At 47.9% G+C, this 26567-nt stretch overlaps 1 protein-coding gene across 1 annotated transcript; it reads right to left on the reverse strand.

Annotated features, from left to right (window-relative positions):
* Positions 1 to 1675: 1675 nt before the first annotated feature.
* On the reverse strand, positions 1676 to 26567 carry PRSS55 (serine protease 55). The gene is made up of 5 exons (XM_034766927.1): positions 26421 to 26567; positions 23528 to 23705; positions 21245 to 21495; positions 13365 to 13507; positions 1676 to 1990 (listed from the first exon to the last, which is right to left on the reverse strand). Exons 1-5 carry the CDS (start codon positions 26473 to 26475, stop codon positions 1676 to 1678), a joined length of 942 nt encoding a protein of 313 aa, XP_034622818.1. The 5' UTR covers positions 26476 to 26567.

Genomic DNA, 26567 nt, shown 5'->3' on the forward strand with positions numbered 1-26567 from the left:
ATTCCCCTTGTTTTTAGCTTCTATTAGTCTTTTTATAGAGTGTTACAAGGCCCTTGTGAATCCATTAGCCAGTCAGCCATGTGAAATTAATGTAGAGCAATTTTCATAAGCGTTACTCAGTACTAATAATAATTAGGCATTATTTTCCCTGCAGATGACACAGAAAATAAAGTCTGACTCTTATGCCAAGATGGGTTTGCATTAGCTTAAGGTGGATGAATTAATTCTCATTTACAAGGCTGCTCGCTAGCGAGCCAGAAAGCACCCAGGTAATTAAAACCAATTTGCTTCCCACAATCCTATTGCAGAGTTTTGTCATGGCTGTAAGTCCTTGGGCTTTTATAGTGTTGCAAAGGGTGGGATATTGAATAGCCATTACTGCATGACTAAGCATTCTCTTTCAAGATAGCTCAAGAGAATCTAAGAAAGGTCTCAACATTGAAAGGACCAGAAATCATTTTGCAACATGCCTCTTTGAGAGGTAAGGGACAGATTGTGTGAGGGTTCTGAATACCTCCTGTCATGTGTTGATGTAACCCACAAACCTCCAGGGTGTGGTGTTCTGTCCCATCTAGTGGCACCGAGACACAATAGTGAGTGAGGTCGTGCAGTAGAGACTCATGCACTAAGCTCTAGAGGTCTTAGGTTCAATCCTGTCCAACAATGACTGGGGTCTGTCGGTGTTACATTGAGCACCTTCAACTCTGATTTGTTTCACTGGGAACTGAGAGAATGCAAATGTGCTTAAGAGAGATCCCTTAATATAAATAAAATGCTATTCACTTTTGCCTTCCTTTGTGCGATGATCTATTTACCTGCAGTAGATTATTCAGCCACTAGATGTCTTGCTGTGTTGCACAGAATTCCCAATAGGGTGTAATCCCTGGTAAACAAAGGAGACAAAGCTGGGATTCAAGGTTTGTTGGTTGAGCTCTTTCTTTGAACCTGCGGTTAGTAACTGTCTTTTTTTTAAATACCATAATGGATGCCTTCTTTATACGGTGACTAATGGGCAAATCGCAGAAAGTTCTCTGCTACCTTAAATTTTTCTACAGCCACCTTGTACCAACTAAGCCCAACATTCGAAAGCAATGAAGGTGAGATTCTGACTGGTTAGTCATAGGCCAAATTTCAAAGCATCGTCAGTGGCTGCAATTGAAAGTCTATTTACCGGCAACTTTTCCTGCCATGATATCTAAGGCACCACTGTATTTCCTGGTAATGTACTTAGACTAGGAAATCACTGCTTGCTCTGATGCAACTGTTTGGGACGTGCTGACTTTTGAAATGGTCAGGACTTTTGTTTTCCAGATTTTCTATGTTTATTGATCTAGTCTTCGTCTGTCTCTCTGCTCTCTCTATTGTATCTCTAATCTATTACCCACCACATTGGCATAAGCTCATATCATTAACATGGAGCTTAACTGGATGATCCCACACAAGAGCATATTGGTAACTGGTAATTCCCAGCTCCTCCACACACTCCCTGTCTGACGTTAAGCAAGTAACTTAGCCTCCTGATGCCTCAGTTTCCCACCAGGGATGTTGTGAGGATAAATCCATTAAAGACTGTGATGTGCTTTGAGAGCTACTGATGAAAAGTCTCTATAAGAGACAGGTGTTATGCAGATTTCTATAAAGGAGAGGAGAGTTGGGATGGTGAAATCGATTTTTATTATGATTTAAAAATCATCACTAGCAAAATAGTAACATAGAAAAACAAAAGGAGTGAAGAAGCCGGAGGTGCAGGCTCCTTCCCAGCGCTGGAGCGAAGCCGCTTGGAAATCATGATGTTATCCAGTCCTTGGGGGATGAAAGGCTTCCCTTCCCTGGCCGTCTCCACCTGGATCCACTCCAAGTAGTTGAAAATGAAGGTGTACATTCCGGGGTGCTGTTTTTCCCTGCAGCCTTCTCCCCAGCTGACTATGCCAAGAGCAAACCACTTCATGACGTCTCCATAGGTGCAAACCAAAGGTCCCCCGCGGTCTCCCTAGAGGTTAAAAAGAGAGCACAATGGGATGATGAACAACATCTTTTACAGCAGCTGGGTCCCAGAGTTAAGCCAGAGGTGGGCTTGACTGGGGAAAATCAGATTTTCTATAAGGTGGATAGAAAGCTGGCTAGATTGTCGGGCTCAACGGGTAGTGATCAATGGCTCCATGTCTAGTTGGCAGCCGGTTTCAAGTGGAGTGCCCCAGGGGTCGGTCCTGGGGCTGGTTTTGTTCAATATCTTCATTAATGATCTGGAGGATGGCGTGGACTGCACTCCCAGCAAGTTTGCAGATGACACTAAACCGGGAGGAATGGTAGATACACTGGAGGGTAGGGATAGGATACAGAGGGACATAGACAAATTAGAGGATTGGGACAAAAGAAACCTGATGAGGTTCAACAAAGACAAGTGCAGAGTCCTACACTTAGGACGGAAGAATCCCATGCACTATTACAGACTAGGGACCGAATGGCTAGGAAGCAGTTCTGCAGAAAAGGACCTAGGGGTTACAGTGGACGAGAAACTGGATATGAATCAACAGTGTGCCCTTGTTGCCAAGAAGGCTAATGGCATTTTGGGCCGTATAAATAAGGGCATTGCCAGCAGATCGAGGGACGTGATCATTCCCCTCTATTCGACATTGGTGAGGCCTCATCTGGAGTACTGTGTCCAGTTTTGGGCCCCACACTACAAGAAGGATGTGGAAAAATTGGAAAGAGTCCAGCGGAGGGCAACAAAAATGATTAGGGGGCTGGAGCACATGACTTATGAGGAGAGGCTGAGGGAACTGGGATTATTTAGTCTGCAGAAGAGAAGAATGAGGGGGGATTTGATAGCTGCTTTCAACTACCTGAAAGGGGGTTCCAAAGAGGATGGATCTAGACTGTTCTCAGTGGTACCTGATGACAGAACAAGGAGTAATGGTCTCAAGTTGCAGTGGGGGAGGTTTAGGTGGGATATTAGGAAAAGCTTTTTCCCTAGGAGGGTGGTGAAGCAGTGGAATTGTGTTACCTAAGGAGGTGGTGGAATCTGCTTCCTTAGAGGTTTCTAAGGTCAGGCTTGACAAAGCCCTGGCTGGGATGATTTAGTTGGGGATTGGTCCTGCTTTGAGCAGGGGGTTGGACTAGATACCTCCTGAGGTCCCTTCCAACCCTGATATTCTATGATTCTATGATTCTAAATACCGAGCCCTTCCAAGGATGAAAATTTCACAGAGCAGGCCCAGCTCTGTGAGATCCCCTGGAGCAATTCAGCAGGGAAGGTGCTTTCTCAGTGTAAGATCAGGATGCCGTTCAAGGATCATGGGCAGCAGGAATTCAAGCTACCCCCACACCACCCCATCAATGTGCTTTAACCTTAAAAGACAACCTCTACGAGAGAGAGAGAGAGAGAGAGAGAGAGAGAGAGAGAGAGTAGCTCAGTGTATGGGAGAGACCATTCAATGCTTGGCCCTTCCACAAAGACTACTAATGAGGCCAGAGGCGGATTAAGGTTTCACGGGTCTCTGGGCCAGAGCAAGTGGGGAGCCCCTCCCCACCCCTTCTGCCTGCAGCCCTGCCCCCATTTCTCCCCTTCCACCTGTGGACCTACCCAAGGCCCCACCCCATTCTTCCCTTTTCCCCTGAGGCCCGCCCCCCCGTTCCACCCACAGTTCCGCCCCATTCCACCCCCCCCACTGGTGTAATGCAACCTATTTGCTCCTTTCTGCCCCCCTCCTCACTGTGGTCCCAAGACTGAAGAAGCTCTGTCTCTCCTCTCCCCAGCCACGGTCCCAGGGCCGCAGTGGGGAGTGAGAGCTCCCCCAGCCCTGAGGCCGTGGCAGGGAGCGAGAGCTCCTCCAATCCCGGGGCCACAGCGGGGGTCTGGGCCCTGTGGCTTCCCCCACCCCGCCCCCCCCCACCCACCCAGTGCTCCTTCCCCCGCCCCGCCTGCTCGGCGCTTCTGCTGGGGAGCGGGTTGGGGTGTCCCTTTTTATGGGCACCCCCAATTGTCCAGGGCCCCTGGGCACGGGCTCAGTCAGCCCATTGGCTAACCCACCATTGAAGGAGTGGGGGCCAGCTAGTGGCCAGTCATGGCTGGTGGGGGTGGGGTTGAAATGCCATTTCAGCAGCTCATTAGCAAACTATGAATAATCAATCCCATCAACCCTTTCTGTAACCCAGCGAAGGGCACGGAGACCAAGCTCCCATTTACAAAGGAGACCAGCTGAAGCACACAAACCTCTACCCTGCATTGCACACAAACCTCTACCCTGCATTATTGACACACTGAAAAGGCAGGTGCCTGGGTTGGCTAGTGTGGCCCGAAAGAGAACGATTTGTTGAGTTTCCAGTACAAATGTAGCCAGACACCCCGGTGTAAGAGAGAGCGAACCACCATGCTGTACTGATCAAAAAGCACCCGATAAGCTACAGCCTCTCTCTTGTAAATTTCATACGACTTCATTTCAGTCTAAGTGCTTTCAAGGCGATGCTGTAAATATTCCAGACGTAGCTCTCTCACCAGGCCCCACCATTTTACTGCCTTGTCTCCAGTAACTGAGGTGGCGTGTAAGGAATGCAATCGGAACATGTTTCCACGGGCAGAGCCGGATTTCCTGGGCAATGCTGTCTCTCGCTTCCATCCCCATTTGAAAAGTATCTCTGACGACGGCACACGCAGCCTCCTCCATATGCAGCTCCCCAGAACCGCTCCCTTGGATTCACTAATGAGCAAGGAAATGGGCTTGCTGCTCCCACCGAAATCTACAGCCGAGATCCTTTCGGCTTCAACGGATGCAGAGTTCAGGCCCACAGGGCGTTTATATATTTTTTTCAGGGTGCCTTTTAACTGCAGGGAAAAATACTGCTAAATGTGGAGTAAATGTTGCATAAACTCATTGTAGTATTTATTCATATTCATATTGCAGTAGCACGTTGGAGCCTCAGTCACAGACCAGGGTCCCATTTGAGCTGGACACTACACAAACATAGAAGCCAAAGACGGGCCTTGTCCTCATTTTCACCATATAGTTCAATGGGTCGTATTGATGCTCTCCTTGCAATGACCTCTGACTCATGCGCTCTTACTAGCCTTAGGCACAATGTCCCATTTGACCACACCTCTTCGAAGGCCCACGCGCTTTGAAATCAATGGGTACTTTGCTAGCGACTTCAGCAGAGGCAGGCTCAGGCCCCGCATGCCTTATGCTGTAGCAATGAGGCGGCAAGTCGTGCATCCTACTGCAGTATGAAAAGCAAAGCTCGTTGAGTGGGTATAATTTACGAGCTATATCGTCTCAGAGGGTGCCTGCTAACAATGGCTTACATTTATGAAGGGTTTTTTACAAGAGACCATCAGAACTGCTTGACCCAGCTTAGCGGGGTAGGTCCCCCTTTTATAGCTGGGAAAACAGAAGCAGAGACATGATCTGGTTTGTACAAACTAGTGCGTCAACGGCAGCATAGGGAATAAAACCCAGGAATCCAGTATTCAAAGTTCTAGGTCACACAGCCAAGGCTGCAGCTCGTAGAGTTTTCATTTTATCCTGTCGCTATTTCCCCCCACGCCCCCAATTAACGATGGTGCATGTTTGTTTCCTTTGCACTGCCTGGTGTGCAGCTGGCATTCAGTCAGTGCTTAGGTAAGGAGAGAGAGCAGGGTACAGCCTGATACATCAACAGCAGAGAGAGGCTCCTGAAAAGCTGCATGTATAGAAAGCTAGGCAATGCCCTGCAAACTCACTGGATGGACACAGATCCGTTTTGCCTTACCTCCTTCCTGAGAGCCAAATCCCGCCTCTAATCCCTTTCCCAGTGGAAAAGGCTCAAGGTACCAGATTTTGAAAGGCATCTAGGCACCTAAAGAGGCAGATAGGGACCTAGCAGGATTTTCAAAAGGCCTAAATGCCTAAAGGTTCTCCACCTAAGGTGCCCCGGTGCTTTTGAAAATCCCACTAGGCACCTATCTGCCTCTTTAGGTGCCTAAATCCCTTTAAACATCTGTCCCAAGGTGCACCCTTCCTATGGGCGTGAGAAGGACCAAGTCCTGCTGAGCAGAACACTGTCCCCAAACCAAGCTCACTGCAACGTGACTCATTCCACGAGTATTTTTGGAGACATCTCTGCCCCTACCAAACTCAGCTCCGGGGGAACTTTCAGCTTCCGGCCTGCTGTGGAGGAGTACATTTGCTGCTGCTAATTAGTTAAAGCACCCAGTCCCAGGGCACTGAGTTAGCTAAAAATAGCCTCTTTGCTTCAGTTGTTCTGCATTCCAGCTTAGGGACGGGTAAAAACAACCACGTTAAATCAGATCTCAGGCTTAATTCATGCACTCCGTGTGAATTCTCTCATTCAAAAACGAGATGGGGATGGCATATTTGCTAGTAAATAATTTTAAGTTTTGGCAGAAATGGCCCTTAAAAATGGCACCTTATTTCTTGGAGGCATCCACCTATTATCTCCTTTGTCCAATGTCCATTGAGGTCAATGGGCTTCCATGAGGCCCCGAGTCACTTTCCCCCTTATTTTTATTCATGCCGGCAACATTGTAATTTATCCAAACAAACACATTCAGGCGTCTTTTTAGGTGGGAGAACAACCCACCTGCTGCTTGTTGGCTGATTTAGTTGGGAATTGTCCTGCTTTGAGAAGGGGGTTGGACTAGATCAGTGGTTCTCAAATTAGGGCCGCCGCTTGTTCAGGGAAAGCCCCTGGCGGGCCGGGCTGGTTTGTTTACCTGCCGCGTCCGCAGGTTCGGCCAATTGCGGCTCCCACCGGCCACGGTTCGCCGCTCCAGGCCAATGAGGGCTGCGGGAAGCAGCGTGGGCCGAGGGATGTGTTGGTCGCCCTTCCTGCAGCCCCCATTGGCCTGGAGCGGCGAACCGCAGCCAGTGGGAGCTGCGATTGGCCGAACCTGCGGACACGGCAGGTAAACAAACCAGCCCAGCCCGCCAGGGGCTTTCCCTGAACAGGTGGTGGCCCTAGTTTGAGAACCACTGGACTAGATGACCTCCTGAGGTCCCTTCCAACCCTGATTTTCTATGATTCTATGCTTCTATGGGTGAATACACAGCCTTTGCAAGTCATAGCTGGTTTCATTTCCGTGTTGGTCTACACATCGACAAGAACCAGCATTTGAAGCAATGACATTTGCCATTGGCAGGGAGGGAGGTAAAGGCCTTTGTGAACAGGTGACTGTCACAATTATTTTGTTTCTGAATGCATCATCTTTAGGGAAAGTTGTGGGGAGGGGAAATCGAACCCGCCACGCAAATGATATTTTGTAACATGTGGACAGGAAGGATTGATCTAGTGGTTAGGGCACTAGCCTGGGGCTCATGCATTCGGGGTTCCTGTCTCAGCCACAAACTCTCTTTGAAAGCCTGGACAAGTCGCTTCGTCTACCATGTGCCTGAATTCCCCATCTGTACAATGGGGCTAATAGCACTGCTCTACTCACGAGGATGTTGTAAGGACAAAATCCACGAGGTGCTCAGAGGCAATGCTTAATTTGTGCCAGGGCTTGCCAGGGTTGAGCCCCGGCACCTCTGGGCTTGACAGTTCCTAGCCCCGGCACCTCTGGGTGTGCTGCATCAGTTATGAATGTAAAAAAATTGCTTGAGTCCCGGCACCTAATTGCTTGACCTCTTTCATTATAAATTAAGCCCTGCTCAGATGCTACAGTAATGAAGATCATGTAAGCTCCTAGACTAGATTTCACAGAGAACACCTGGAGAAAGAGCTCATCTTTGAGTGCTTTAGGATCTAATAATGAAAAGGGCTATGTAAGCGCTTGAGAGTAGCTAGATTCCAAGGCCAGACAGATCATTTCAATCAGCTAGTCTGACCTGCATGACATGCCTCTTATCTGACTTCCCCGAATTAATTCCTGTTTGTACGAGAGCAGATCTTTCAGAACAAACCTCCAGTCTTGATTTGAAAATTTCCAATGATGGAGAATCCACCCCAACCCTTAGTAAGTTGTTTCACTAGTTAATTATCCTCACTGTTAAAAATCTGTGCCTTATTCCCAGTCTGAATGTGTCTAGCTTCAACTTCCAGACGTCGATTCTTGTTATATCTTTGTCTGCAAGACTGAAGAGCCTTCTATTATCAGATTTCTGTTCCCCATGTTGATAGTTGTAGACTGTGATCAAGTTGCCCCTTAACCTCCTCTTAGATAAATTAAATAGATTGTGCTCCTTGAATCTTCCACGATGAGACATGTTTTCCAATCCCTTTATCTTTCTTGTAGCTTTTCTCTGAACCTCTTCAGTTTTTCAAAAGGTATCATTATCATTGGTTCTGGCCCCGACCTGTCATTTGCAGATTTGTTACTTAATGAATATTCCCTCTTTCACAAGACTTTCTGTTCCATTTATGTGCCAGCTCAGTTTGACGCAAGGTGTTGTGGGTCTTTGCCACTTGTGGGAGGGATTAGCACTCATGACCACAAAGCAAGAATGTTAGCGTTAGACCACCAAGCCACCGAACTGTGTGCTGGGGGTAAGAGGGCAGATTAGACTGCTCAGACCTGGGCCTCCCTGCTGACATTGCCAACAGCTGGCCAGCTGTGATGATGCTGTTTGGTGAGCTTGCATTCATCACCAGAGTATCTGACTGCCTGGTCCTGGGGAACTGGACTGAGACCCACCACTTCACATAGACTAGCCACGAGATGGGAACAACATTTGTTATTATAATTTGTATTTCAGTAGTGAGTAGCGGCCCCAGTGTGTCAGGCACTGTAGAGTCAGTCCCTGCCCCCCCCAAGACCTTACACCATAAATCACCAATATAGGAATAGTACCCCCAATTTACAGATAGCAAACTAAGGTACACAGACGTTTGCCCAGAGTCACACTTGGAATCAAACAGTGCTGTCCTGGGTCCCAATCCAATGCCTTATCCATAAGATCATCATTCCTTCAGTTATGATCTGAATAAGATTTGAACTGACGTCAAAGTAAACAGCTCTCTGTTCCATTTGCCAAAGCACTGGCCTATCCAGCTCCTCTCCTTTCCAGAAACCTTCCAAAAATATAACTGGGACATTTCCCAAATCTTCATTGAGGGATAAATCCATCAACAGTTATTAACCAGGATGGTCAGGGACACAACCCTATGCTCTGGGTGTCCCTAAGTTTCTGTTTGCCAGAAGCTCGGACTGGACGACAGGGGATGGATCACTCGACAATTGCTTTGTTCTGGTCATTCCTTCTGAAGCACCTGGCACTGTCCACTGTCAGAAGACAGGCTACTGGGCTAGATGGACCACTGGTCTGACCCAGTCTGGCCATTCTTATGTTCTTATGCTCACTAAATAAGCAAGGAATTTAGCAAGCATTTTCCCTGTGAGTTAAAGCCCTTAAAGACGTTAATTGTTGTTAATGCCTTTCATAGAATCATAGAAGATTAGGGTTGGAAGAGTCCTCAGGAGGTCATCGAGTCCAACCTCTTGCTCAAAGCAGGACCAACCCCAACTAAATCATCCCAGCCAGGGCTTTGTCAAGCCGGGCTGTAAAAACCTCTAAGGAAGGAGATTCCACCACCTCCCTAGGTAACGCATTCCAGTGCTTCACCACCCTCCTAAGTGAAATAGTTTTTCCTAATATCCAACCTAGACCTCCCCCACTGCAACTTGAGACCATTGCTCCTTGTTCTGTCATCTGCCACCACTGAGAGCAGCCGAGCTTCATCCTCTTTGGAACCCCCCTTCAGGTAGTTGAAGGCTGCTATCAAATCCCACCTCACTCTTCTCTTCTGCAGACTAAACAAGCCCAGTTCCCTCAACCTCTCCTCATAAGTCATGTGCCCCAGCCCCCTAATCATTTTCTTTGCTTCAGAATCTAACAAAGGGTGCTTAAGAAAACAGGGAACTAAACCCAATATGTAATTCAGGGGTCATGGAAGAAAAGTAGCACATACGAACCACTCAGGAAATCTGTACAGCCTGTTCTGAAGTGTATGTGTACCTTGATCATCTGTGAATGCCAGTATTTACGGCTAAATAGAGCCAGTCAATTACAGATTCTATTAGCATTCATTCAAAGCCATTCTGTAGATGTCTGAAGAACCTTTAAGTAGCTGGTGTTCAATAGATTTGTTTAATTGAATTGATTTTTTTAAAGGTAAAAATAGTTGGGACATTCACTACTGAATCTTCCCTGGAATATTAGAGAGACACCATCCACAACCCACGGAATAGTTATGCTTCTGTCGCTGCATAACAGATGAGATTCTCTATAGTTTGCCCCGACAAAGCCTGTTACAGTCACATACACTTTCTAGCAGTCAGTAGTGTAAAGGTTTTGTATTAGCATTCGCGGAGGCCCCCTCCTTAAAACGTCCACATTCATGACAGTGATCACGAATAACAAATCGGCCTGTGATGTGTAAGCTGGGGAGGAGGGATAGCTCAGTGGTTTGAGCATTGGCCTACTAAACCTAGGGTTGTGAGTTCAATCCTGGAGAGGGCCACTTGGGGGATCTGGGGCAAAATCAGTACTTGGTCCTGCTAGTGAAGGCAGGGGGCTGGATTCAAGGTCCTTTCCAGTTCTAGGAGATAGGATATATCCATTAATTATTATTATACTATTATGTTGTAACACAAGATGGAGAGCCAGGGTAGTACACGCTTGGGATTATCCATCCAGGAGGGTGCAGGAACATACAACATTGTGAGGAGGCAGACAGAGAAGTGTACCATTTCCTGTGCTACGCATATGTGGCTTTGTTATCTCAGCAGTTGGTATATCCAGACCTGAACATCCCCAATGTGTGGAGGTGTTTGGATCCAGGATTTTGGGTCCAGCCCATCTCTAAATGTGACAGATTAGAGGGCTTCCCTACCGTGCACCTGGACAGCACCCGGAACCCTTTCATGACAATGAGAATGAGTCCATGAGATACCATCCTTTCCCCTCCTCTCTGCTCTAAGTTTACCCATCCATACTGGGGCTCAAAGAACAAAACAAGGTTTAAACACAAATTCCAGATTCATGAGTTCCTACCCCTTTTGGACAGGGGCCAATCCATGTTACTGCAGCGCTGCTGTCCACGTCCTAGTTTAGGTTGCTTCTAGAGCAGAGCAGAGAAAGGCAATTCCATTTGGCAGAAGATTTTGCTAGTTCAAAATTTTCCGCAAAACAGAATGGAGCCCTGGCTCTGGGGCACTCTGCCTGGTGGGCTTCCCTGGAGCCAGGGACCCTAGAAACTCAAGGTGGAGAGAAGCCAGGAGTCCAGGGGCTGGGGTTCCCAGAGATTCCAGGCTCTCATCTCCCCACTGGTTTACCAGCCAGGCAGGCCGGTTGGCCAGAAATCAGGCAGGAACTTCATCGAAACTGAACCATCTCTGCAAAACATTTCAGTTTGGACAAATTGGCAAATTCCAATGTAGAAGCATTTCATCGGATTTTTTGCCACCCGCTCTAGTCCTCACCTAGGGTTTTCCCACAGTTTCAAGCTACAACACATTTCTGCCTGGCCGAGCCACATTAGTAACCTGCCAACCTTGCGCTGAAGATGGGCAGTAGTCAGAACATTGGGCTCATGTTAATCTCCAGACTCCCGGCATTTCACACACATGAGTCAGGGCCTGGGGAACGTTTTCTTGTACGCCGGCACTTTCTGTTCAGTTCCACATTACTAACTCATTTCTCACTAGACTCGAGCGTATTATAGATCAAAATAAAGACCTAGTCAACTTTTTGGCTACATGAGATTCATTATGCTGGTACGGATAGTCTAGCTGTGGCAATAGCATAAATCAAATGCGCAACTTATGGCAAGAATAGACAAGGGCATTATTTAATGATATGAATGCTACCCCACGGCAGTTTTCTTTTTAAAATTTTGAAGGGAATTTCATGGAGGTGAAAGCGGACAGATGAACAGCTCTGGAGACTGCAGTCCTCCGTCTCTCCAAAGAATGATTCCTCAAAGCAAAGCTGACCCATGCGACGCTTTCAATGTGACTCAACCCTGAACTGGAAGCATTGCTTCTACGGATGGCAGAGTCATCCAGTCTCCGTGGCTCTTTCCGTCTTGATACCTCAAACTGGGAGAGCCATCAAGAGGACGGAGGTGGCTGTCTCCCTGTTGCCAGTTGTGCTGGTGTTTTTGTGGTGTCAAAGCCTTGTGCACTCAGAGCTGGACTGACTTCCCTATTAGGAGGGTTGCTGATATTCATCCTGAACTCTCCTTTACTGAATTTCTTCCCATTTCTTCTGCTCTTACCCCCCTACCCCTCCGGACAAACCTAACCAATCCCCACCCCTTGGTGTTTACACCCTTCTGGGATTTAGACACACTTATGTCTTCTGCAGCATTGACCATAGGAGAGGGAGAGGCGTTCTCCATTTGTTACCACTGGTGCAGAAGCCAATTCTCCCCTCACACCTCATTCGCTGTCTTTCTGTATCACAATAAGAGACCGTCATGTCCTGTCTCTGGGAATTGGACTGAGGCCCGGTCTCCACTGCCAAGCTTAGACCCGCTCAGAGGGTGGAAACCAACAACAAGAAAAAACCACCACCCCTTGGCCGACATAGCTACATGACTAAAGCTCCCAGTGTAGATGCAGCTATGCTGACCCAAGAGTACTTTTGTCAGCATAGCTAACGTTGGTCAGGCAGGTTGTGTAGATAGGGCAGGAGGAAAACTCCTTCTGCCAGCATATGCTGCATCTACACTAGGGGCGCTGCTGGCATATAAATATACTGGAATACTAACAGGACCTGAGACCACCACCACACTCCTTGTCACATCAGCCACCGACAAGCCAGCAGATAGTAACAACTCTTGGCCTGAACTTGCTTTTGGTTTGAACCAGCTGCTTTGACACAACCAGCTCCGTCTCACATTCCCAGTCCCCGGAGCCGTCCAAGCTACTCCTCCCCATGTAATATATAATTCTGGGAAGGGGTAGTCTGAGATCATCTCATTTTTTCCTCCTTTCGGTTGTCCATGCCCCTTCCAACACCCTGCAACAAGTCCACCTCTCTTTTTAGCTGAGGAGGGTGAAAACCGCTCCATGAGTTCTGCTCCTGGAGTGACAGATGGGGGATGGCTTAAAAGAATGCAAGGCGCAGTGTCCTCCGTGGAACGGAGCGGGTTGTTTCTGCAGCACTGCAAGCACCTGCTAACCCAAGGAGCCCCGTACCCTGGCTGTCCTGTTCAAAATCCGTTTTTAACTAGGCACCAAGATATTCTGCCACTTCCTTGGCTGCACTCTTTGGAGTCTCATGCCCTGAACACATGCAGTGAAACATCAGCAACCCCAGGGAGCTGCGGAAGGGATCAATGTTCATTACCATAGCAAATCAGCTTCCGTCGTGATTTCTTTCTGCTGACGTCAGCAGCGCGGTCCTGCGGGCGCTTGTTTACTTTACCTGGCAGGCATCCTTCCTTCCTTCCACGGAGCCAGCGCACAGCATGTTCTCCGTTAGCTCCGGGAGCCACTCGGAGCATTGCTTCTTGCTGATCAGCTTCATCTCCATTTTCTTTAGCCTCTTGGTTAATTTCATCTTGTCCCCTAGCCGGAGAAAGAGAGGAGAAAGATTGTGTGTGTAGGGGTTGGGGTGGTTAAGGAACACTCTAAAACAATACAATTCAAATATCTGGAGTCATAACCTAAGAACATAAGAACAGCCGTACCGGGTCAGACCAAAGGTCCATCTAGCCCAGTATCCTGTCTACCGACAGTGGCCAATGCCAGGTGCCCCAGAGGGAGTGGACCAACAGGCAATGATCAAGTGATCTCTCTCCTGCCATCCATCTCCATCCTCTGACAAACAGAGACTAGGGACACCATTCCTTACCCATCATGGCTAATAGGCATTAATGGACTTAACCTCCATGAATTTATCCAGTTCTCTTTTAAACGCTGTTATAGTCCTAGCCTTCACAACCTCCTCAGGAAAGGAGTTCCACAAGTTGACTGTGCGCTGCGTGAAGAAGAACTTCCTTGTGTTTGTTTTAAACCTGCTGCCCATTAATTTCATTTGGTGACCCCTAGTTCTTGTATTATGGGAATAAGTAAATAACTTTTCCTTATTCACTTTCTCCACATCACTCATGATTTTATATAGCTCTATCATATCCCCCCTTAGTCTCCTCTTTTCCAAGCTGAAGAGTCCTAGCCTCTTTAATCTCTCCTCATATGGGACCTGTTCCAAACCCTTAATCATTTTAGTTGCCCTTTTCTGAACCTTTTCTAGTGCCAGTATATCTTTTTTCAGATGAGGAGACCACATCTGTACGCAGTATTCGAGATGTGGGCGTACCATCGATTTATATAAGGGCAATAATATATTCTCAGTCTTATTCTCTATCCCCTTTTTAATGATCCCTAACATCCTGTTTGCTTTTTTGACCGCCTCTGCACACTGCATGGACATTTTCAGAGAACTATCCACGATGACTCCAAGATCTTTTTCCTGACTTGTTGTAGCTAAATTAGCCCCCATCATATTGTATGTATAGTTGGGGTTATTTTTTCCAATGTGCATTACTTTACATTTATCCACATTAAATTTCATTTGCCATTTCGTTGCCCAATCACTTAGTGAGTCAGATCACAGCAAGGGCATATCGACCCTCCGGCTAGACTGTGGGTCTCCAACCACAGCCCCCCAGAGGGGATGCAGAGGCAATCACTGCAGCAGAAATCCTTGGTGGTGATAAGCACCCAGATGAGCAGCCCCATCTATGCCCTTTAACAGGCTGCTGCTATGGGAGGGTTATCCAGCTAGCACTGCTCTGAAGAGGAAGCAAGGGCTGTAAGTACCAGTTAGACAAATAAAAGCAACGCAGGGAGCAGAACAGGCACTCGGGGCAAATGAATACGTAACAAATCTCCATCGACTTAGAACAGGGGTGGGCAAACTACGGCCTGGGGGCCACATCCGGCCCTCCAGATGTTTTAATCCGGCCCCCGAGCTCCTGCCAGGAAGCGGCATCCAGGGCTTGCCCTGCTCTGGCGCTCCAGCCGGGGAGCGGGGTCAGGGTCTTGCCCCACTCTTCATGGCTCCCAGAAGCAGCACCATGTCCCCACTCCAGCTCCTACGCATAGGGGCAGCCATTTAAAGACACAAAACCACACCTGAGCTTATTCACTTAACTGGAGGGAATACACCCTTTCCCTTAAACACCACACTGAGCTGTCAAGTATCAGGGGGTAGCCGTGTTAGTCTGTATCTACAAAAACAACAAGGAGTCTGGTGGCACCAGATGCATCCGAAGCAGTGAGGTTTTTCCCCACGAAAGCTTATGCCCAAATAAACCTGTTAGTCTTTAAGGTGCCACCAGACTCCTTGTTGTTTTCACACTGAGCTGGTTTGTAGTAAAATAAGACAAATCTATTAACAATACGTTAAGCGATGCTAAATAAAAGGAAGCAAGTTAGCAAGGGTTACAAGCAAATCCAAGTGAAAACAAGCATCTAAAAGGCTACGTCTTGATCTACAAAGATACAGGTGGTTCCTTTCACCACTCTTCCTTCTTCCCAGCCAGGGCTGACTTTCCCTCAGTCAGGACCTTGCACAAGAATACACGACGCTGGCTTCCCTTGTCTTCCTAGGGGAAAGATCTTTGCCTAAGCAGGTTTCTCACTTATTTTCAGTTCTAGAGTCTTCAACCTTTCCCCCCTTGATGGAAGGACCCCATCTGTCTCAGCTTGCAAGAGCTCTCTGTTCCCTTGATGGATGCCAAACGTGGCTTCTGTCCTCCCTTATACCTCCCAAAGTTCAATGCCTTGCTGCAGGAGGCAGGAAGCTCTCCTGTGTGCTCAGCTTGCTGTCACCACCAGGAAGCTGGCCTCATGCTATTCTTCCCATGCTGCGGGCTTCCCATCCCTAGGCATGTAAATGGGGCTTCCATTGATTTGATTCTGCCATGCTTATTTTACACAGGAGACAGGTAAATAGCTGCCCCCCTCCTGTCGGGGTGGGAACTGCTCCTTCCTTCCTTTGGCCACACACTTTCAAACATAGTATCAGTGAGTATTCATAATTCCTCACATAGTGTTCCTATGGACATTTCACAGTGATATTAATCACCAGCGTGTCATTAGCTTGCTGAAAAGATCTCACTCTATGCACCCTGATAAGACAGTAATATTGTATACAATCAGTTGCTTATCACTTGAGGTTCAGCCCGCTCTGTCTTTGGGCATGGCTACACTTGCAGACGTAGAGCGCTGGGAGTTAAACCAGCCCTCGGAGAGCGCAGTAGGGAAAGCGCTGCAGTGTGTCCACACTGTCAAATTCAAGCGCACTGGCGTGGCCACATTAGCAGCTCTTGCAATGGCCACAGACAGCAGTGCATTGTGGTAGCTATCCCAGCATGCAAGTGGCTGCAATGTGATTTTCAAATGGGGGTGGGGTGGAATGTGACAGGGAGTGTGTTGTGTGTATGTGGGGGGAGAGAGAGTGGGTTTTGGGGGGCTGAGAGCGTGTCAGCATGCTCTCTGGTAAGTTCAGACAGCAGCAGACCCCCTTCCCCCCCCCCCCCGCCTTGCTCTCTCTCACACACTCACAGCAAACAGCATTCCATAGTAATGGTTTCTTTGTCCCGGAGCAGATAAGCACCCCGTTGTCAGAAACGGAGCTTTGAAAGGGCATATCCGCATTCCTGCAGCCGATTCCAAAATAATGACAAGAGTGGCCACTTGACTCAAAGGGATTATGGGACATTTCCGGAGGCTGATCAGAGCGCAGTAATGCACCACCTCATTCACACTGACGCCCGGGCACTTCAGCCGAGGCACACCAAGCGTTATGCTTCTCGTGGAGGTGGATTACCAGGAGCGCTCCAGCTGCACAGTCCAGGTGCTGTACGTACGTTGCCAGTGTGGACGGGTCGTGAGTTAGGGCGCCTGGGGCTGCTTTAATGCGCTCTAACTGGCAAGTGTAGCCAAGCCCTAAGTATCTCAGAGAAAGAGTCTCTCTTCCCTGCTGGGGTGTAGCCATGGAGTCTCTTGCCCCACACTTCTTAGCTTGATGGTCTGTTTAGTCTCTTTCTATGTAAATTGAGGTAAATACACATTCCTTGGTGGGACAGAACTGTGTAACAACACCCCCGACACACCTTGTTTGCACCCACTTTAGTTCTAGTTCCAGCATCTATTCATAACTCTCAGTACCCACTGCATGCAGACGTCCCACAAGAATAGTAATGATCAGTGAACTATTCGTTTTCAAATGATACCTCGCAAGGCCTATTGTGCACAAAGATTGTTACAATAGTGTGTAGGGTGTGAACACAGGGGGCGTCAGGTGAAATTCACTCATGTGTAGAGGGGGCAGCACAAGCCTTAAGCCACGCAGGTGTGACTTTCACCCTTTCATTATAAAACAGGGAGGAGAGCAGAGCAAGCTTCCCCAAGCCACCCTTTCAATGTTTCCCAGCCCTGAGGGTCTCTGGGGAGATGGCATTTCACTCTCTGTTGTCTATTCAGTCCAGGGATTCTTGGGTGAAACCACAAACCAATGGCACTTGTGCTTTGCCTTCTTAGTGCTGTAGCTAATTTAAAATTCTGCTTGTCTTTTTTTTCTTAGGAACACCAATTTTTCCTGTTTTTGCTGGAGAACGTTTTGGAGGACCATTGACCGGGAACAGGAGATTTCTCAGCACTCGGTGGAAAGGGTAGAAATGCTGAAGCTTTCACAAAGATCCTTTCTTGTGCTTTGTCTTCTTCTTTAGTTATTTGTAGTGCCTTGGAGCCCCGGTCATGGGCCAGGACCGCACTGTGCTAGGTGCTGTACAAACACAGAACAAATGGACTGTCCCTCCCCCGAGGAGCTTCCAAGCTAAGTATAAGAGACAACAGATTGTATTGCACTTGAGTTAAACAGGGATGAAGAAGAAACAAACAAAAATCCATCCTCTTCTACAAAGACGTTTGAGGCCAAGCTTTTATAAGTGCTCATTATTGTTATCGACTCTAAGGCGAATTGAGAGGAGCAGGAGTAAGCGCATGATCCTGTGGCAGGGTCTATTGAGGCTGTCTAGATGTTGGCAGGGAGGGAGTTGAACTTCTGCCTCTGATCTGAAGGAAAACCACAACTGTCTTTTTCTGAGACTAGGGATCTCCAGAGTAACAGGCCTGGGCCAGCTATGCTAATGATGTAACCCTAGAAAAGCCGGGTGATGGTTGGGTAGATTCCTGTGGCTGGCTGCGAACTGGCCATTGGGAAATTCTGGGGTGGTAAGCAGTAGACTCCATTTTGAGGCCTGGCTGAAACAAGCCATGGTTCAACTCTGGACTTTGGCTGAGGAAAGCCTCTTTTGGCCCTTAAAGGGCCAGCACCCTCTTTTCTTCTTTGTGATATTCTGCAATGAATTGCACTTGACTGGTCGCTAAGCCCCAGCTCAGCATCTAGAGTCTATTGTTAGACTCACCACGGGGCTAAGTGGCAGGTCACAGAATCACAAAATAGCAAAGTAAATTGAATGGTCATTATGTTCTCCAAACAAGAGACGATCAAGGTCTAGACATCAGCCCTGCTTGTCCTTTGGTGTCTTCGAGGCATCTCCAAGACCCTGAAGGCCTCATCACCGTTTTCTCTTACTAAGTGGCAAATAGACTTGAAAACCATGTTAGCACACTGTTAGAATCCATGTTAGTAAACTTCCTATTCAAAAAGAAACCAGAAAATGTTTGCATGAACCAAATTCCCAAGGAGCCGTGAAAAGGCCTGAAATATTCATGGCTACAAGAAAAGTAGATTCCTTTAACCCACGTTCGCCTTCAGAACCCATCAGGAGCAAAGGAAGAGAAAGGCCCTTTGAAGATGCCACAGTGGGAGGCATGTCAGCTGTAAGTGACTCACTCAGGGCAGGAGACACATGCCCCTCCTAATTAACTCTTCCCAAGTGCATGCTGGGAGATCTCATAAGTACCTGATTAAAGTTAAAGCTGGGCCCAAAATTGGCCCCCAGGCTGTGAATCCTTCCTCCCCTCCCCACACAACACGGGAACCCAGTGTGGCCAAGGGGCAGTGTGTAGCCCTGAATTTGACCCGGCAGATGTTTGTGCCTCTGTATGATGGAAGGGTCTGATTCAGCTCTCAGTGATGTTGGGGTAAATCAGAGCTCAAGTCAATGGAGTGACACCAGTGTCAAACCAGTCTGAGGAATTTTGCTGGGGGAGGTGGGCAGGAGGTCATCACTACACTATGGCCATTAGCTGCAATGTGGCTACAAGGCTCCCCAGTGAATGTACCCCCACCCCTGTTCCACCTCCCAGTGCAGGGGGCTGTTTGTGGGATAGGCTGGAGATGGAGTGGAGGTGGGGGGAGGATGGAGAGAGTGCTGGGGCAGGTGCTGCTGAAAGCCTCTGCTGCTGAAAGCCTCAGAGAGGTTATCGCAGAGGGAAGCACAATTGAGGGTACCCCTAGAGCTGCCGTAGTTTGCACTGGGGGTGATCCAGACCCCACAGTCCCTGAACAGAGGAGATCACCTCCCTTGAGTCCCAGTGCAGTGAGGAACCTGGGTCTCTTTAGATACTAACATGGCCCTTATCACAATAGTGCAAGTGCCTTACGTCTGCAGAAGCTATACAGTGCTTCTTCCAAGACAAACCTTGCCTCCCTGTGGGAGGGATGGGAGAAGTGGTTTGATACCAGTCTTGTGTCCTTCTGATTCCGGGCTGCTCTTGGGGCCAAAATAGTTTCTGGAATAATTTCAGCTTCCAAGGGACTCTCCAAAGTTACATCAGCCTCCCCAGGCTGATCTATCGGTGGCAGTACCACTGGCAGCACCCAAAGTGCTGGGCACTAGGGGTTGTCCCCAGCAAGCTTCCTACACCGGTGTGTTCACGGGAGAGCCTCCTAGGGCACTGTAACTTCACCTTCTTCATGGACCCCAGTGTGCGCTCAGAGTCCGTATGGGAGCTCAGCTAACTCGGCATTTTGCCAGCCAGGCTGTACAGAGGCTGACTAGCACCCCGCTAGGAGAAATGAGACTGAAAACACTGCCCCCTTCTGGCCATTTTGCGAGGCAGCTGATTAAAGACCTGCTGCTGAAGAAACCTGCTGACACAAGAACAAAACATCGAGGAAGCCCCTATTCCCCAAAACAACAAGTGAATAACCCACAGGGAACTCACCCCCTCTATTTACTACAACTCCCAGAAAACCCCCGTATGTGCCCAACATTTGTCTGCTCTCATGCTCGGCCTTTCTGCTTCTATGCTGCTGTTACCACAGAGGCAGCAAAGTAAAATAGGATAATATGGTTTATGGGGGCAAAAGGGATAGCAAGGAAAATACAGCCCCTCTACTACATAAAGAGGGAGTTCAGAGAGAAGACTTGGCCGGGACAATAGGCTCCAGTAGAGTGTATGGGGTTGTTATAACACCCTGGGTTGGTACCATCCTACCCAAATGGTTTCCTTTCTTGAGTAAGCCTTTCAAATATTTACTCATGATCACTCTTCATCACTGTTTAACTAAGCAAGGAATATTGGGCCAAATTCAGTCCTGATGTAGCTTCTGTTACTTCAGTGGGATTTCACCAGAGAGTAAACTGGGCCATTACGTAGTTTTATCCTGTCCGCCTAAATCAGTCCCTCCCGCTGAAGACGAGCGAAGAGGCTGGAATCCATGGGAACAATCAGCCTGTGAACATATTTTCACCCAGGACGGTCCTAGTGCTCAACTCCCCTTCATTACGAACCACAGCTCACAATTTAGGCCCAGATTTACCTGCATCCCAGCCAAATCTGTTGTGTGTCTAGTTCTTGGGACTGAAAATTGGGGCCTTCGTGGTCTCCAGTTGGAGCTGTCTATCTTCACAAGGAGGGAAGTGTCTCCTGTTGGAGGCGGGGAGGGGGCTGCCCTTTGCACTGGAGAGCAGGGCCTCAAACTGAGGGGAGCTGCTGTATGTGAAGGAACCTTGGTGTCGTAATTTGGAGAGGGGGCTGCGCTTTCTAAGGGTTAGACTGGGTGCCTAGCAGCTTTCACCTTCATCTCCGACCCCCACTCCTCCTGACACACCTACCATGTTATCTCCAGCCTTAGTGAGAGCAGGCTGCCATCACAGCCTCCCTTCCAAACTCACAGGGCCTGTGGGTGCTCCCAAGGTCATGTATATTTGGTTTGGGCCTTGCCCAGCTGAGAGGAATGGCAGCTGCAGGCTGGCTGAAACCAGAGCTTCTTGCCTGGGCTACGTACACCCATCCCTCGTTTCGCTGTAGGGGGGTTATTTTAAAGTAAGTGAACGCAGACTTCATTGGCAAATACTCCCCTTCCCCCACACAGTACAGTACCTGCCGCCGTGGCTCCCCAACCAGCAACCCAGCAGTCCTTCCACGTCTGAAGGTCATGAATGAAAGGCAAGCAGATGGGCATTTTCTGTTCACTGAACTCTATCGGTGAGTCGAGCAGGATCAAGGCGATGTTGTTGTCCATGTTTGCGCTATCGAAGTGCTCATGCAGAATCAGCCTGTCCAGCTTTTTCTTCTCTACTTGGTGGCTTTCCAAGTCAACTGCCCCAAACGCCACGTAAAGATCTGGTGGACTTAGTAACGAAATGGAGACAAAGCGTGAACAAGGGGAGCAAAGGCATTCTGCAAAGATGGGGGAGGGGACACCCTCCTTCGGAGAGGGAGCTCAAAGCACTCTGCATATCGCAGGGTTGGGATAGCCAAAGAGGCCGTGGAAACCCATCCACATTGCTAGAGCTGGCAGCATTGCGAAACTGTTTTCACAAAAGGCTGGATTCTGCCTCCCTCCCTCACAGGGAGTAGCACCTTATTCCAGGAGGAGCCAGACTGATTTCTTTGGGAGTACTTGTGGAGAAAGGGGGTAATTCACCCTTGTTCGAAAATGGGCCTAGTTTTGCTCAAAATGTTTCAGGCTCTGTCAGTAGATGTGTATCATCTGGCACCCATCACCATGGTATCAGAGTGCCTCACAATCTGTAATAGATTTATCCTCCCAACACCCTAGTGAGGACAGGACGTGCTGTCATCCCCACTACACAGATGGGTAACCAATGCACAGAGCGACTAAGGGGCAGGTCTTGTGTTCATTGACTATAGTACAGCAGGACCAGGTATTTAGTGACTTACTCAAGGTCCCAGAGGAAGTTGTGGCAGAAAAGGGAAGTAAACCTCAGTCTCCCAAGTCCCAGGTTAGACCTAACCATTGGACCATCCGTTTTCCTGACCTGCTGTATGAACTTAGACCAAGAGCACCCCCTTTTTATTGCCTCTGTTTCCCCCCTACCCTTTGTTTTGTCCATCTGGTTGGAGGTACTTCGGGGCGGGGACTATCTCTCACTATCTTTTTGCAGCACCTAGCACACTCCTAATTTGTGTGCAGTTATTTGCTCTTTTTCCACTGACAAGGAACCATTTTTGAGTAAACACCATCGTTTTGGTTTTTGTTGGTGCAAGAGCAGAGCCATGTTTGATTTCTCACCAAAGGGCAAAGACACTTCCATTGGGAAGGCGTCCTAATTTTCGTGCAAAGTTTTTGCCCAGCACCGCACATCACGCGCCTCATGTGGAAGCCAGGCAGGCTGCAGGAAGACAGCAGAGCTAACAGTGAAAACAGGGGGGTTGGGAGTAAGGAGTTCTACAGGCAGCTCTGAAACTGATTTTCTTTATGACCTCGGGCTACCTGTAAACTGAGACTGATAGTTGGCTTGTAACGTGCTTTGAGATCCTTGGATGGAAGGGACTTTACAAGCGCAAAGGGCTATCGAGAAACACTGTTACCCTAACAGGGATCATGACGGGATTTGAGGTGGGTGGAGCTAAAGCGCGCTAGCTTGTCCTATTGGCAAGAGTGTGATGATGACAAAAGTAGGGATGTGCACGGGGCCACCACTCAGCCACATCACTGGTATTTGAGGCCAGGGTACTTGGGCTTCTCCGAATCCCACCCTGGTGATCTTTTTCTCCTCTCTGTTTGGATAAGGTGAGAAGCACCAAGAGACCTGCTGCTTCCTCCTCCCAGGAGATAAGAGGCGGTTGGTTGAGGCAGATGCTTCATCCCCGGCTTCCAATGTGGGGCTGGGAAATGTCTCCTCACCAGACCAGATCAGGGGACGAGGGAGAGGATGGATTCTTCTCTCCGAACGTCCCTGACTCCTGAAACACCATCTGCTGGCCGGTGCGCTCACTGCACTCTCCCTTGATTTTGATGGAGGGAAGGGGTGTAAATTACACCGTCCTGTTATTATTACCTAGCTTGATACGTTGCAGGAAAGAGGTGAATCTGGCCTAATAATAGTTGCCCCCTGAGAGCAGCCAGAAGGTAGGGTAGCAAAGGCTTCACGGTTGATTAAGATGAGGTCAGCGTGGTCAGAGATGTGGTCTGGTGGTGCAGTGAGGTTCTACAGCCCTACATCATGGAGCTGGAGGGGGGTGGGGGCTGGAGATGTGGAAAGTTTCTATGTGGCATAAACTTATTTCCTTGTCTCTCCCTAGCTAATGTGACTGACTCACTTTCTTTGAGGACTGCTTCCTGCCTGGTGTTGCCTCTACTCAACAGCTGCAATGAGAACCCCAACCCCAACCCTGCCCCAGCCCCCCAGTACTCACAGTTCATTTGTGAAACAATGTGCCGCAGATAAAATCCACCAGCTGCTTATAATCGACCCGCTGCAAAAATGCTTCTCTTTGGTCTGGATGCTCACTTGCCAGGGGAACTCACCCGTGCCCCCTACGGTCTTTGACTCTTTCAGTGTGGATGGTTTGTAAGAGGGTCTGAGGCCACATTCTAAAAACAAAAGGCAGCGCACTGTGTGTCTGGATACAGTGCACTGTGTGTCTGGATACAGGTCACTTCAAATCAGTCTGCAAAACAGATACAACCACCCACAGAGCCCCATTCTATGTTCACACCAGTTCTACACTGTTGTCTCTTTCTTGGCCTCAGTGGAGTTTTTCCTGACTTACATCATGTAAGAGGGCAATGAAGCCCAGGGTTTATTTTCTGCAGTGACGCACCTAACTCAGAAGGGACAGAATCACTTTGGGTCTTTAGAGATGGACACAAGAAACAACCTTTGGATCGGGATTTCAAGCACCCCAAAGTTACGAGCACTAGGGGAGAGGGTTTGTATCCTGGGGTTTGGCTCATCCTTTATAAAGAGACAGGATATTTGCACATTTTAAATCCAGGATTACATTTTGAATTCCTGAAAAGTTAGGAGGTGTTTGGGTCTGAAATTCTTGGTGTCTTAGATGCCACGTGAGCAGAATGATGGTACAACATGGGATTCACAGATGAACAGACTTTAAGGCCAAAGAAGGGACCACTATGATTATCCACTCTCATCTGCATAACACTGGACATATAATTTCACCAACGGAATCCTGCATCAAGCCTACACTTGTGGCTGAGATAAAGCATCTCTCTTAGAAGTACATCCAGAAGTGCAGCAATTTATATCCAGAAGTACAGCAAGTGTCTCCGATGGTTAATTACTCTAAATTAAAAATGTGCACCTTAGTTCCAATCGGATCTTGCCTAGCTTCAGCTTCCATCCATTGGCCCATGCTCCTTTGTTTGGGACCTATCAGATTTCCCCCCTCATGTAGGCACTTACAAACCCTGATTAAATCTCCCCAGTCTAATCTTTGATAAACAAACTACATTGAGTTGATTCAGTGTATCACTGTAACGCAGGATTTCCAGAACTTGACTCATGCTAGTAGTTTTTTTCCCGACCTCTTTTCAATTTATCAACTTCATTTTTTAAAGTATAGACATCAGAAATTGACACAATATTCCAGAAGTGGCCTCGCTAATGCTGTAGACAGTGGTAATCACACCTCCCTATTTCTGCGTGATATTCCCCTGCATTTACATCACAGAATTTGCATTTGCTCTCTTCCTCGCTGCTTCATACTAGGAGCTCATGTTCAACTGACTATATACCATGATCCCTAAATCCTCTTCTGAGTCACTAGCGTCCAAAATACATTCATTCCTCCATCCTGTGTGACCGAGAGCCTTGGTTCCTACACGTATTACCTAGCATTTAGCTATATTAAAACACATTGTTCCAGTTACCCCAGCTGTCATGAAAATGAAGATGCATGTGAAATCTATGAGTTTAAGAAGCAAACAGCAAATATAATTAATAAGACTATAACTGCTTTGGGGCAGGGTAGCTCAGTGGTTTGAGCATTGGCCTGCTAAACACAGGGTTGTGAGTTCAATCCTTGAGGGGACCGCTTTGGGATCTGGGGCAAAATCAGGACTTGGTCCTGCTAATGAAGGCAGAGGGCTGGACTCGATGACCTTTCAAGGTCCATTCCACTTCTAGGAGATGGGACATCTCCATTAATTTAATTTAAAATTTTTGTTCTATATTTGTACAGCACCTAGCAGACTGGGCTTCTGGGTTTATGGCCGGCACTCTGCGATGCTAACAAAATACAAATAATAATAGACATATGTAGCCAAGAATAAAAAGCTATCAGGTATATTTAGGATATAGAGGTGAAATATAAGTATGTAGCACAGGGCCTACAGACCTCAGGCTTGTTAAGTATTTAGCATAGCCAAATTAGGCCTTAGGATAAATTAGCTATATTATAAAGATAAACTAGCATAAATAAGTGAGTAATAAACTTGCTGAGCTTGTGTGGATGTTTGTGATATGCTGCTGTTTTGAAAATAACGGCTGAGTTTGGCTAGCAATGGCTGCAAGAGATCAGCAGACAATACACGATGACCGTTGGTAGCTGGGGTGAAATGTTAGAGACTTAAGGTAACTGCCTGTTACTATGGTGATCATAGGAGCTGTAAATGTTAATGGGTTTAAGGTGAATGACCAAGTTTGCCTATGAAAAACGGGGCACCCAAAAGTAGTGGGATGTGGAGGTTCAAATAAGCAAAGGGAATTAAAAACCTTCATGAATACATATGAACCCCAGTGGGTGACCAAATGTCCCAATTTTATAGGGATAGTCCCGATATTCGGGGCTTTTTTCTTTTATATCTAGGCGCCTATTACCCCCTTCCCCCCATCCCGATTTTTCACACTTTCTATCTGGTCACCTTAGTGTCAGCTTAACCCGTTATAAAAGCTGTGTCCCAGCCTGCATGCCTTGGTGAGGATGATGATGGTGAGGATGATGATGAGGCTAACTTCCCCACCCCCCCAAAGTCAGTTGTCTTCAAACGCTATAAAGTCAGACTTTGGACCCAGTGGTCTTTACTTCGCTGTCTCATTGTGCCTATGAAAATTGCTCAGTTATTGCACCTATTAAGGCTGTGAACACAGATGTCCTACACTGTGCCCAAGCAGCTGAAATGCTGTTTCTGGCTGAGGCTGGAGAATGACGCTAATGAATTGACAGCCTACAAGGCAGTGCCTAATTCTCCGCTCACTCACGCTGGTGCAAAGCACAGGGACTTATAACACGAGGGCAGAACCAGGCTCCCACGGAGGACAATGCTCAGGGTTTATAATCCACCTACCTGCATGTGTGCTTCTCATTAAGGCAGTTAGAAGCCAGAGGGTAAGGAACAGCATTTTAATCCCATTCTAACTTGATGCTCCTTGTTCATGTTCGAAGAGGTGAGGCTGCGGCAGATACTGAGGGGCAACCTCCCCACACCATATTC

This window comes from Trachemys scripta, chromosome 3 (genome assembly GCF_013100865.1).
Source record: "Trachemys scripta elegans isolate TJP31775 chromosome 3, CAS_Tse_1.0, whole genome shotgun sequence".
NCBI lineage: Eukaryota > Metazoa > Chordata > Testudines > Emydidae > Trachemys > Trachemys scripta.